This window comes from Alosa pseudoharengus, unplaced genomic scaffold (genome assembly GCF_046254945.1).
Source record: "Alosa pseudoharengus isolate Yale_2024_CS ecotype anadromous, Long Island Sound unplaced genomic scaffold, YU_APseudo_1.1 YU_APseudo_1.1_scf_4, whole genome shotgun sequence".
Classification (NCBI taxonomy): domain Eukaryota; kingdom Metazoa; phylum Chordata; class Actinopteri; order Clupeiformes; family Clupeidae; genus Alosa; species Alosa pseudoharengus.
Window position 1 is genome coordinate 22172665 of NW_027468774.1, and position 14643 is coordinate 22187307.

General features: G+C 43.0%; 1 protein-coding gene across 1 annotated transcript; it reads left to right on the forward strand.

The window, feature by feature from the left end:
* The first annotated feature begins 11388 nt into the window (after positions 1-11388).
* s1pr5a (sphingosine-1-phosphate receptor 5a) lies at positions 11389-14578 on the forward strand. Its single transcript, XM_076265321.1, has 2 exons — positions 11389-11498; positions 12118-14578. Exon 2 carries the CDS (start codon positions 12404-12406, stop codon positions 13592-13594), a length of 1191 nt encoding a protein of 396 aa, XP_076121436.1. The 5' UTR covers positions 11389-11498; positions 12118-12403; the 3' UTR covers positions 13595-14578.
* Positions 14579-14643: the final 65 nt, after the last annotated feature.

Genomic DNA, 14643 nt, shown 5'->3' on the forward strand with positions numbered 1-14643 from the left:
GTGAGTGACAAGAAACGCTGACCTATTTTCTGTCCATGATATAGACTGCCTTTTTATGGTGCTTACATGGAATTTAAACGCTGACAGCTGTAGGGTTACAAAGCTTTGTAGCAGCCCCTTCTCGTGCAAGAGGTGTGAAGAAAATGCTGCCCCACCCATTCATGGCCTGTGTTTGGTGTTCTTTGTGGGTTAACACTTTTTTTTGCTACCCACATTGGCCAATGCCGAAGATGCACTCTTGCATATTTAGAGCTAATGCAGCGCTTGGGATGGTTTAATGGTGCTCTACATTTAGCCTCTAACACATGCCTCATATCTCTTAAACATTCTTAACAAGTCATATCATATGTAAATATGCATGATAAAGTGTACAATAAAATATAACATGCACATTTTCCATGGTATGTTTAAGAACTAGATGTAACAATCAACCCATATGATCAAGTAACCATGCCTTCAAAAAGGTCTCTGACCGAAAGCTTGCATACACAAATTTAATGTAGATGTGCAGATCCTTTTTCTGTCATATCAGTTTGATTTCTGTTAAGCTCCAGCACCTCAGACAATCCTGCAGGAGAGGATGACAGGAGAGACACACAAGACGTGTGTTTGTTTTTATTTAACATAATTTTACACATTTTCTAGAACATTTTCTCCTAACAATGCACAATTAACTTCCTTGAGTACAGGGCTTTCCTCAGGGCAACCCAATTTGATCCCCTTGTTTTTCCCAATGTCAAGCCCAGTGAGGTCCACTGTGGATTGCAACTATCCAAGGTTTGATTTCTTACAACTACTTATTTCATAACATAGTTTACATATCCTCCATCATACTATAATATGTCGTAATTGTTGTTAAAGAAATAAAATAAAATCACATTTTATTTGTCAACCATAATATTGAAATATTTTGACTTCATTCAATTCATTTCCTTTAGTTGTTTTGATTATGCTGCAATTTTTTTGAAGACCAGTTCTGAGGTTGAACTTAACTGAACAAAAGGCTGAGGATGGTTCTGCTACCAGCTCAGAGACTAGAGCTTAGAACTCTAGCAGCCAACATTCTAAAATATTTTCATGATGACTTTTGATGAAGCTTTTCAGCTAACTTCATCACCATAATTTCTTCCATATGCCTGCATCATCATGATTCGCACTGGTGGTCAGAACTGCGGCAGGAGCAAAACATTCCCCACCCAGACTGTCATGGGACGGTGGAGGGGACAGATTCCTGTGCCAGCGGGACTGTTGCAGCTCTGAAATGGGGGCTCCAGACCAAAGCAGAGGGACAGTTGAAAAGCTGCAGCTCACAGTGACACAGAGGCTCCATTATTCCTGATTGATCCCCTTTATTTCAGGGGGTAATCTTCCAGCCTGCAAGCCGGGCAGAAAAGCCACGACGAGAGCCACACGAGGCAGCCTGCCTCAGCCTGGACGCCTGGGGTTGAAATATTTCACCTTTCCGGCGTGGGCCCCCAACCCGGCCCTTTTCAGAACGGACACAAAGACACGCGCCGCTCTAAAAACAACGGCCCTTTTGTCTGTGTGTTCCCGGCTGATTCCCGCTACGCCGGCTTGGCCTTTTCAGCTCACAGGTGCTCTGCCATGTCCCATTACTCTCCCCTCTGCAGTCATGCCCACATTGTCCGGGATCACTCTGCCATTTCGATGACCACTCTCTGCACTTGTGTGACTCACCGCCATTCCATGTGGCTCATCACAGCCATGTAGAAGGAGACGTGTAACTGTGCATAGTGTGTGTGTGTGTGTGTGTGTGTGCATGTGTGTGGGGAGGAAGAGAAAGTGAGTCAGAGTTTCCACTAATGAGATTCTGAATACAAGCAACATTTGTCATTGTTATCAATCTCTTACAGATGTATAGAAGGATATTAGAGTGCGGCTTAACCAGAGACCATTTTTTCATTGAGGGTCAACAGGGGGAAATGTATGAAAGATGTTGATGCTCTGCCCACAGCTGCAGTAGACTGGGGTCACACACAACAGCAGGTCTGCTGGCAGCTGTGAATAAACTGCAGCCTTGTTTTGCAATGAGGTGTCAATCATCTGATATGTGAATAAGAAGGGGGAAACAAAAAGCAAGAGTCTTACAGAAGGTGTGAAAATACAAGCAGAAGGGCCTTGCTAACTTACTCTTTCACCATTAAATGACCCAGCCACCAAACATCACAGCAGAATTTACAGGGGTGTCATTCTAGCTTGCCGGCTCCTCACACTCACACGCTAGCGATGCTCAAAGTGAATGAGACTACTATCTGTCTGACTTGTGTCAGGAATACTTAATGAGGAGCCCACATAGATAGGATGCCTGAACTTAGAGAAAATGCAAACACATTTGGTTTCACTCTTTTTCAATGGAATACCAACTTGTGTGGTGAGTGGGGCTCTGAAAACAATTATGACTCCCACGCCAAGATTCCCAGGAACTGTTTCAAGTACTCTGACTAACAAGCTCGTCACCCTCTGGTTCATCCCTTTTTCAATGCAATAGAATAAGTGGAAGCACAATAATGATGTATTTTCAAACATTGTATCTTGCATACATTACTGATGAATAAGACAAGCTTTTTGGGGAAAGGAAGGATCAGAGTGCGATTACACTGAAAAATGGGTCATCAATTTATAGGATCACTGAGAAGTAGAAGAAAGATGCTCTTGTCAGAAGGAGTTCAACCCAGAGTGCATGTGAAATAGGGGACTCTTTTGAGTGATGTCCATGTGTTTCAGGAAGTCCTGTTGGGTCAAGTCCAACCTGGACATTAGAGCCAGACATTGGACAAAAAATATAGAGAAATCAACGCTAGAAAAAAAAACAGACTGCTGAGCAAAAGCTGATGATTTGGCAAAAGGTCACCCAACAGATTTCGCTGCTTCTTAAATAAAAATTCTTATACATATGGTTAAAAGCCAAGACGTAAACTGCTGATATATGTCCAAAAACATGCAACGAGTTATCTTTATAAACCAGAAAAATCCCCAGTGAGGTTTAGCTTATACCTTTTTTCAGTAAGCATTTCAGTAAGCATTTCATGTTGTCTTAACTATTGAGACCTTTTCATTCACTGACTTGCAACCACATGTAAACATTCACTGGAAGGCCTATGTATACAGTAACTGCAGTCCAAATTGCTGTTGGTTATTTGATGCTGCTGATGGTGTACTTGATCTTGCTAATGACTTTCAAGTGAAGTGAAGTATAGAAATACACACACATGCAAGTAGAGCACCGACTGAAATACTGTTACAAGCAGACCGACAAAAATCTATGCAACTCACACTGTTATTGAGAAGAACCAAGAACCATATGCTGCCCTCTGAGTCCAGTAGAAAGGTTGGCAGTAAAGGGCATTCTGTTGTCAGCTGGAGTTGCCGTGGGCTCAACATCAGAGCCCCTAATGGTTTATGAGGCACAGCTTGTTCATTTGTGTGGGCATTCAGAGGGCCCCGTCCACCCTTTAAAGCCGGAATTTTCCACGAAACCCTACAAAACCACTTGTAAAGTGTTGTCATCATAAAACATGGAGGCTGTGACAGTGAGGACTGGTAAAAGCTGAGCGGACGCCTTTATGTGGGGAGGAAATATTAATAATACGCGACATAGCATGTTTATGAGAGGATATTCAAACAGGCTTTAGAAAAATGTTGGAAATATGACACATTCCCTTGGAATGGGTCGGCATGACGGCAGGCATGGGAACAGGAAGTGAACTGGAAACAGAGGTCAAAATCTGCATTCCTCTCGGCGGAAAATGTTTTCAAAGATTGTTAAACAAATACCCATTTTACACTGCTGGTTGTGAATTGCCATGAGCCAGTGTGTGGTAGAATTTGGAGAGCATCTGACATTTGGCTGTATGTCTCCAAGAGGCTGACAACTCCTCCTCAGTTTGGGCATGAGGAAGGCGCTTCTTGGTTTCTTTTCCAGGGATACGATTTCAAAGCAGGGGAGGCTAGACAGGCATGTGGTCAGAATATGTTGTCCAGTGTCATGGCTAGAATTTACAGTGAAATGCCTCACATAGCTCCCTAGGCCGCTCCGGCACACAGAACAGTGGTGCACACACACACAGTAGGAGGCAGGAGTTCCCCATGCTGTCCATGTGTTGGAGCCTGTCAATGTTACGATGCTCGGAGCTCCACAGAGTCAGCTCCCTAGCAAGCGGCAGCTGGAGCACTCAGCTGTTCGTCTCTGGGCGTCCATGTTCTGCACCTGAGGACGCTGACATGAAACATGACTGAGAGCAAACAGGCCGCCAGGGCTGATGATGGAGGTAGTCAGTGCCAAGCCAAACCAAAGCTTGGAGGCAATTGGCATGGCTGCATTTGGAGTTTTTCAAAACATTTCTAAATGCCAGGCCCGCTGGCAGATGTTTACTCCAACTAGCATATCAACGAGCAAATCTGGCAACAAACGTCTGACACTCCCTTCACCTCCTCCACCCCCCTCTAACTCTCTTGCTCTCTCTTTCTCTTTCCCTCGTGTTGAAAACATTGTGCAGCCTAGTGCCATGAAACCTGGATGTCAGTGTCGGCCAGTATCAACAGTGACGCGCTGGGAGTCAGACTCATTCACTTCCCCTTGCACTGACCCCAGGGGGCAGCGGTGGTGGCAGCCATGGCAGATTGACTACATGGGGTTTCAGGTTACACTTCTGAGCGTTTTTAAGCCTATGACAAGCACCAGCTATTACACAGCGCATTGATGTGGATGTACACGAGTGAAAGGGAATTTGCTCACTGTATTGGATAAACTGTTTTTGAGAAAAATGTCTCCTAGATACTTAATACAAATACTTAATGTAATAAACATGCTATTGTTATTTGATATACAAATACTGTAATCTAATGTAAGTAATATTGTGATTCAATCTGAAACGTGGACTCACAAGACACCAGGCCACCAGAAAAACAAGAAAGCAAAAAGGAAGCAAAACATGCAGTCTAGTTGGTTTAGACGGGTCCAGACCAAGCTCCTTCCCAGAATCCACAATGTGGCGCAGAGCTAGAAATCCAGCTCTTTCAAGACAGATGGGTTGCAGAGAGCCAGACTAAGGAAAACAATAGTTTTGGTTTGCGATGAGGGCAGAATCAGCTGAGCGTGCACAGTCCTCCCCACGTGATTTTTTAGAGCAAATAGTAAAATCCCAAAGAGTTGAACCAGGCTGTTCGCCCTTGTGCAGGGTAACCTCACTCAAAAAGCACCCTGGTCATTTGAGGCTTTGGGTTGTGGTCAGTGAAGCTGAAGCCCATGTATCACGCATGTTTAGCAGGATGCAGTTTTAAGAAGGAATACTACCCTTCACTGGAGTAGTATTTCCTCTTAAAACTGGATCCCTGCTTACCCTGAAGGATGGGTGAATCTGTTATTCCCTAATTGTCATGTCACCCTAACCCAGGGGTCAGGAACCTTTTTGGTGGAGAGAGCCATAAACGCCCATTTTTTAAAAATAATTTTTTGTGAGAGCCATACTATTTTTAAAAACACAGAATACAATTAAATACATGTATTTCAATTAAGACCAACAATTTCAGAATGTACTGTCAAGTTATTACTTTTATTGATAACAGGTAAGTAAGAAGTTACAGAGCTATTTTCTTTGTTTTGGAAACAACCGTTAGCTAGCTGAATTTTTAAGTAAAGCATCAGTGGATGGAATGTTATCTCGGCACAGCATTGTCCAATAAAAAAACGCGTTTTTCATATCTGTACAGTACATCGACATAACCGTGAATTTCAGCGGTAGAGAACAGACATGGGATGGATTAAACTACGTGAACATATATTATATTATACACTATTTTAACATTTTGATTTCAGTAGGTCCATTTTTAATTTAATACAGTACCAAAATTATTCATGACTTATTGAGTAAACAAATGGCAGGTTTGTCCGAGAGCCAGATGCAGTTCCCAAAAGAGCCACATGTGGCTCGCGAGCCATAGGTTCCCTACCCCTGCCCTAACCCTTAGTTAACGTGTAAACAAGACCTTTGAACAATGAAAACATAACCATCTAAGAGCCTGTCTGGAGGAGTATAGGAGTTGGCCTTTGTGTCCTCTGAGAACCAATGTACAGATAAGCTATAGTGATTTTGACCTATAGTCATAGATTGGTACTGACATGAACACAGTGAAGTTTCACTGTAAGTGTTAAATGGCCCAGTTATGATCTGAAGAGAGTAACATCTCTAACTATTTAACAACTGTCAGAGAAGTGTTAACACTAATTAAGTGGGACTTGACTCAGAATAGTGTTAGAATCAACCCTTAACTGAACATTGTTGATTTTACTGTACTGTAAGCCACTAAGCCACTAACTCTGGGTTGGGGAAAAGTATTGTGGCATTCTAACCAAACAGAATCTGTATGTCACTCCAGCAGAGACAGTAAAAAACAGAAATGAAAGAGCCCCATTCATGAGGAGCAAACTGCATCATCACTTAAGGTTTTCTGGCCCTTCAGTCTCAATCGAGCTGGGAAAAAGACACACTGGCGAGGCAAATGAAGAGGCAGAGTCTGGTATCCCTCCATGTGGATGACTCAACTTACGCAAAAGTCCCCAGACCCCCCCCCTCGGTACAAGGTTATGATGGACTCTGCTCCCAACGCAGCGCCCACAGATGGTCTTGCTTAGCATCACATCATTTATGAAGTGTGTGAATTTGTCTCTTTTAGGACTGTTCCTCTCGACTACTTTGTTTCTCACATGACTCACGCCTTTTTCCACTTTCACAATAAAATTTGAGTTGGAGGCTTTTCTTCCATTTCTCATTTTTCAAGATGAACTCATCCTAAAACACAACACTTGTGTGAAGCCCCTGTTAACAAAACAACCTTTCAGAAATCCACTGCCCTCACGTTCATCGGGCGCAGCACGGGCGGGTGGTGGATGGAAACTTTGCGCCGCCCAGCCACCCTGACCGAGCTGTCTTAGGTCATCCAGAAGTGACATGGAGGATTATGCAGTGTTATAAGCCAAGGTCGAAACGGCGCAAGAGTGGAAGAAGGACTCTGTGTGGTTGTGGTCAGGGCAGACCACAGACCACAAGAAGTTCAGACATCTTGGAAGGAATGGCCCTCGATCTGAACTGACCCTCTTCTCCACACCAACATCAGTGTGTCTGTGTGTCTGTGAGAGAGAGAGAGAAAAAGAGAGAGAGAGAGAGAGAGAGAAAGAAAGAGAAAGAGTGCTTGAGCGTATGTTTGTGTGTGAATGCATACAAGTGGCAGGTGCTAGGATGGGGAAAGGAGTGATAGCAAATGGTTAAGTGTGAGATAGAGATTGAAGGATTGGTGAGGATTATCGAGTGAAATGCAACTGCGGTAATTATCACCCTGTGGAGAGGACCTAACACCACGCTGAAGAGCACAAATCTCAGCCAGCACCACAAACAGAGAAAAGCAAAGGTCTACTGTTATCTGTGTTAGATTAGCACCTCCTTTGTGGTGTGTCTATACTGTGGTTCACTGGCAGGAGTTTACTTAGCATCTTCAGTGCTCTAGTGGTTATAATAAGGTCACACTGAAAAGCATCAAAGAGAACGGCTTTCCTCTTAGTATTTACATAGGGAAAGGATAGTTATGCCATTTTAGTTGTGGTGCATTTGTTCATCTAACTAAAATGAAAAGAAAGTATAAAGATCACTTGTCTTCTTGGGTTTGCAGAGTTGACACAACTCAACAGCAACTAGGGGTCATGCCACTGTGCTTCTACTGAAGTGAGACAGTAAGAGAGAGAGAGAGATAGGAGAGGGATAGAATTTGTTGTAAAGTTTATGTGAGTTGAGGATGTTTGTACTATAGACAAAAACAGCTATATACATATACAAAGTTTATGTGTAATCAGAATGTTCCCAAATGGCAGCTTCTTCCTGTGTTTATTTGTCCCAGAATTCCCCACTGACTGAAAAAACACCCAATCCAATTGGCCATTCTTGGCTCCTGCTCCCTCCTGCTCTTTCTGTTTCTCCCAAAGAGGAAACTCTGATGAAAGAGATTAAAATGGCCACATTTGTTGCACTCAGAGAAATCCACACATACATTCTACTTTAATCTCGTTTTTATTGCTCAGCCTCTCCCAGTAAAGATTGTCTGGCCTTTGTGCAAAACGCAACTTCAAGAGTGTGTTTCCTCATAACTAAAATACGGAAAAACAAGTGGTCTGGGTCACAGCTACATGAGAGCCATTCAACATTGTGAAAAGGGGCATGAAAGAATACTCTTTTAAAAACCTTCCAGTCATGTTTGAGAACAAGATTGCTTCAAGTGGAAACCAAAGAAAACAAAACAGGGATTATGTATGTTGCACAAAACAGGGATTATGTATGTTTTGTGGGGAATTGCTGTCCCGAAGGGATATGGATTTTACCTTTCAGAAGAAAAGGTTGACATGTGAGAATGTAAAGATTCAGGCAAACAAGTCAGCCTGTCCATCATAAAGAGTTTGTGATAGTCCTGATTCCCCTGTGGCGTTTGACAGGCACTCTTGCCAGAAGCTGTGTACCAAGTGTTTGCCGTATTGAGGTAGCCTGAAAAGAGAACAATGAAGGGGCATGTCTGTGCAGTAAGAGATGGACCCAGTTCACTTAAATTAAACCACAAAACCCCCACAAGTAAGTAATGGAAGAAAAACATATTCAAGAGTTCCATATTTTCCCCTTCCATTTAATGTGAAGTCATTCTTTTGCTCTAGCTCATTCTTTGGACATGAGACCAAGAGACTCCAAAAAAGACTACAACTAGCTACAGCCAAACACCACAGAATGTGTTTTTTGAGCACTTACACCACCTAAACTTGGCATATAATGTGTCTTGTTAACGACACACACTCACTCAGAGCTATAACCACTGAGCGGTTTCACCATGTGAAGAAGTTATGAGGTACTGAGCGGACAGGATTTACTACGGGCAGAGTGGACAGGTGTCACTAGAGAACTTGGCCAGGAGGGAAAGGGTCGCAGCTTTTGCCCCATGATCTCATGATCCCACGAAGTGCAGGCAGGTGTGTTTCCTGCTCTGAACACTTTGGACCACTTTGTATTTGGAGAGTTTCTTTTTAAAATAAGGTGTTATTATTTTCCACTTTTGGCAAGGAGACATCTAGAAAGTAAAAAGAGTAAGAATTCCTCCAATATAAAGAAATCCAATGAAAAATGAAAGAGAAGTACAATCCCAGTCCCTCTATGGAGATAAGGGAACAATACAGGTCTGAGAAACATCCAGAAACATTATCCAAAGAAACAAGGGGAGGAAATTATATTGAGAGACATTTTCAGTTTCTACTTTCACACTGCATTCTGCACACCTGTTGTTTGCACCAAGATTCACAATGTGATATCTAGCCATATATATAGATGTCAAAATAATGATTTACTTTTCTTCTTCAATAAGACATGTATAAACATGTTTTTATCCATTACCACATGTTGATTAAATGTCCTTTTTTAGTTGATTATTTAGATGCAGGTATACTGCTATAGTGAATGAAAAAACTTGATTGTTTGTTTGATTCAGAGGTTTGAAACTCAATCCCGATAAACTTGTCAGAGATTTATTGCTGGTACAAATAAAAGTGCCACTTGTGCTTTTGTAAATAAACAAGAGTGTTTGTAAGGGCTTGCTGATTTGTCCTCTGTCAGTGATGCAAGTATGATTTCAAAGTATAAATCAGTACAAAGCCTGAAGGTTTCAGCCTTCTGCGCTTGAAAGCTTTTGCGTCACAGAAGTAAAGCTCCAAAAAGGTCACACTGAAAAGGCTCACTCACAGGCACTGAACACTACAACTAGAATGGTGGAGGTGAGTTGACAGAATTGATCTTCCTCTGTAGGCTAATGCTCCGTTTAGCGGTCAGGGGGCCTTTGTGTGTTAATCAGAGTTACTTGCTGAGTCCATGTCAAATAGCCACAGTGGGAGGTTGTGTGTGTGTGTGTGTGTGTGTGAGGGGGGACCAACCCCCCCTGGCTAAACTGGCTTTCCCGAGAAGTAGCACGTCCGCTTAAGGTAAGTCAGTGTGTGGGCCCTGGGGCAGGTGAAAGGGGTCAAATCTCTGGTTACCACGTGCAACTTTGCTGACAACTGGAGAGGACCTACTGACACATCAAGGAACAGACAAGTCTGACCCCGGACAGGGACAAGTGTTTCATAGGTAGAGGGGCCTCACAGAGTTTTGGCATGCCGGTGTGCTTTGACAGAGCCAAATTTAACCACCAGTGTCTTGACCTTTTCAGGAAGCTCCACAGCATACAGCTAAAAACAAGACAAGTATGAAAACATCTCACTGGCCCTATAAAAAATAAAACACGGCATTACATTAGGGTGTTGCATTGTTGTTGTTGTTGTTGTTTAGTTGCTGGGAAAATGTCCTCTTAGAAATGCATGTGTGAATAATGTTTTCCGAGGGTGTGGTGGTGGTGGTGTCTAGGCCTCTGAGGACAGTGTGTACCCCTGTTGAGCCTGGACACTGCGTCTCTCGTCCAGCACAACCCAGAGTGACCTCATAGGTGTTTCTGAAGGATATCCCTCTCCCTTCAAGGCACAATGACAGAGCTTCCTGTTTAAAGAAAACAGAAAGTCAGCCAACCCATGCACGGCTCACTTAAATTTACGTAATTCCAGTTTTAAAGTGGACCTCCATCAAGAGTCTTCATCTTATGTATGGAAAAGGACCAAAAAAATAGAATTTGTAGACAGCGCAGATTTTAAATAGTAGTAGAAAAAGTATAGGATATATCAAATGCATCACCAGGAAGAACGATGCGATGTGGTTTGAAACCAAGCTTTTAGTTTTTAGTTTTTTTTTTTCCTTTTTGAATGTTTTATATAGGCTACATGAAATTTAAAAAAAGGAACAGATTCAAAAAGGAAATCAGTATATTAATACATATTGACTACTGTCTTTATTAAAATTAGCATTATTGACCTAGTGTTTTCAACAACAGGAAGTAGCCTGTATGAATTCTGTCTTTTGTTAATGGACACACACACACAACATTTATTTTCATATTTAGCACTTTCCCAATCCCATAGCTCCCTGGAAATATAGTCCTTCAACTTTTGCTTCATTATATGAATTTCAAAAGCCATTCGGTTTTGTTAGTCTTATCAGTCAGGTTAAGAATATCACTTAAGAGTCTGAGAAGGTACCCAGGGAAACCCTTAGGATTTTATGAGTAATTTTAGTTAATGACCAATGAAAACAAACAACAGGATAATCCTTTAGACTTTAGGCCAAATCTTGATTAATACAGCCTATAATAACAAACGGAGGTCATATCGTCTGGTGATCACACACGGTGGGAGTGACCCAACTCTTCACTACAGCTTCAACAGCCAAACAACGAAAGTCGGAGAGACCAGCCCACTTCTCGTCGACTCATGTCCTTGTATCAGATGAAGTTGCGTTACACTCTTTTGGGACCGAGAGCTCAGCATACACCGACAGTTTACCTCAGACTAAACTCAGTCACTCTGAATCGTGAAGGTAAGCTGCTGTCTCCTCTTTGCCTAGGCTGTATGGAAAATGTCAATTTCAGCATGACTTCGTGGGGTGGGAATATGAAGACCCTTTATAGGCTACATTGTTTTACTGTAAAATAAAGTCAACCAGACAGACAGCTAAAATGTTCTGAAGTAGCCTAAGACTCCAGACTAGGCTACTAACTTAAACTCGTAAATTAAGAAAAACACTGATAGTCCAAATGTGTCACTGTGGAGGAAGAATAAGTAGCCTATTTTTTATATTACTAATGTAGTTTTATTTTAATTTAATTATTATTCAGCCAAGTGGTAAAAAATAGTGTTTCATCGCGCAGTGACTAGAATAATAAATTACGGAAATTTTGGAGAACATTACACCGTTTTAATTGCCTGGTAGCCAAACAACCCATCAACTTGGCTACATGTTTAAGAAGACATAATGGGCACTAGTCTAGGAGACACATAGCGTAGCCTACATATGGGCATTGAAGTAACAGATAGTCATCAATTAATTCACCTACCATTCCGTAATACACCGATTTGATTCAAATGAAGTTTGCAGGATCGCAGGATGTTGGCGTTCTTGCGCACGGTGTTCACTAAAGCCTTTCTGTTCCCTCCAGAACACCATCCTGTGGCTGTCGGTGATATAGCACAGCTGAGATTGGAGCTGAAAGGGAGTTTCTGAAGACAGCCGTGTTGTTTTTTATTTTTTTACTTCATATCCACCCAGTTTGAACCAGCGACCCAAGGACCTATTTTTTTGTATCAAAGGATATCTTCAAATTCAAATTGTATTTTCACGTTTATCATAGCTGAAAAAAAGCTATGATAGTCGTAAGAACTAAGTGGTGACAGGAGTTTTCAAGGGGACTATTTTCTGGTGAAGTAAAATCACTTGGACTAAAGATGGAGGAAGCATCACAATATGCCTATTCTGCCACATTGCCAACTGTGGCTCCTGCCGTTGGCTACCTCAGTATGTTCCATGAATACCACAGCAATGCGGCTCTGGTAACACATTACAACTATACGGGAAAGCTGAAAGAGAACAAGTACAGAGATGGACTAAAACCAGAGGCCATACTCTTTCTCATCATCTGTCTGCTCATAGTGCTGGAGAACACTGTGGTGCTGGTGGCTATCTGGAAGAACAAAAAATTCCATCTGCCCATGTACTACCTGCTGGGCAACCTGACACTCTCCGACCTGTTGGCAGGCTTCACCTACATGGTAAACATCATCACGTCTGGAGCAAACACCCTGAAAATGACACCACTGCAGTGGTTCCTGAGGGAAGGTGGGGTCTTCATCACTTTGGCTGCCTCTGTCATCAGCCTACTGGCTATCGCCATTGAGCGACACGTCACCATGGTGAGGATGAAGCCTTACCAGGGGGCCAAGAGAGGACGCATGTTTGCCCTTATCGGAGCCAGCTGGGTGGTCTCGGTGCTGCTGGGGGTCCTCCCCATCATGGGCTGGAACTGCATGGGCCGCCTGGACCACTGCTCCACGGTCCTGCCGCTGTACGACAAGAGCTACATCCTGTTCTGTGTCACAGTCTTCAGCGCAGTGCTGATGGCCATCGTGGTGCTGTATGCGCGCATCTTCCGCATCGTCAAGTCCAACACTCAGCGCCTGGGCTGCGGCCCCCAGCGCAAGGGCTTGGCGCGCAAATCCCAGAAGTACCTGGCCCTGCTGAAGACGGTCACCATCGTGCTGGGGGTTTTCATTGCATGCTGGCTGCCCCTCTTTGTGCTCCTCATCCTGGACTTCTGCTGCCCGGCGCGGAGCTGTCAGGTGCTGTTCCGCGCGGACTACTTCCTGGGCATCGCCATGTTCAACTCCTTGCTCAACCCCATCATCTACACGCTCACCAGCAAGGACATGCGGCGGGCCATCATCCGGCTGCTCTGCCGCCACTGCCTCATCACCAAAGATGGACAGGTCAAGAAAATCGGCCTGCCCTTCCTGGAGTGCAGCACCAGCAAGACGGAGTTACCCTCCCACCGGCTCGAGGGAGTGGAGAACACCGTCTCCTCGGGGAACTTCACCCCCTCTACCATCAAAGCCATTTACCCAAGGATGTCCAAGAGCTGAGCACATTATCGGAACTCTTAAAAGGACTATCCATAACATGTAGAGGTGCTGGAACTCTGGCCTGGTGAATGGAACTCTGAAATGCACTTCACGGCACTACTACATTGAGTGCCTAGTCCCTACACTTCCTCTGAAGACTGAGACTTTTAATGACTTCACATTGAATATTTTATGCATAGGGTTGATCATCCCTATGAATGAAGTCTCTAGCACTGTCAAAGTTGGGATATCATACTGAGAGAGAAAAATTAACACCTTCAAGGTAGAGTACCATGCAACGTAATGCACTCAGTGCATTGTAAACCAGAACTCTTTCAAGCATAAATATATTATCAGGTCATGTCTGAAGATGCATGTTCAGAAGGAGCCGAATAACTAGACTGTGTTGATGCTGAGACTATTTCAACAAGGCTGTGTGCACCACTTGGTTTTCCCTCAGAAACAGTATACACAACCAAAAAGAGAAAGACGCACACATAGGAAAATAACAGGTTTCCAAGTTTTTCCTTTCTTTGCCAATGGTCTCTGGGCTGTTTGGCCAGAAATCAGGTTCTTGTGGCCTCAATCTCCACTCCTTAGCATGGGGTTCTGGATTGCTCCAAAACATGCGCCTGGTAAGCGCAAGCACAAACGACTAAACAGATCCATGTGGCTTTTCAGGGCCTTGCTGGTTTTGTGAAATATGTTGTCGTAGAGACTCCAGAGGCCTGAACCTGCCCCCGCATTTACTCCAATAAAAATGTATGAATACAAACAATACAAATTATCGGTAGTATTCAATTAACTGACCACAACGGTAGCAATACTATGTATGGAATAAACCGCATTTAAATGTAATGTACAGAATGTTTAGAGATGAAATGCCTATTTTATAATGTATATCTATGTGTTGTGTACAGTTTGACGGAATGATGAAAATAGGTTTACTTTTTAAGTTATGTATCATCTTGTAATATATGTAAAATAAAAGGTTTTGATCAGTTATTACGGCTTATCTTTACTCAACTGAACCGATAACATACCTTCAATATTCAAAAACAACTGAGAGA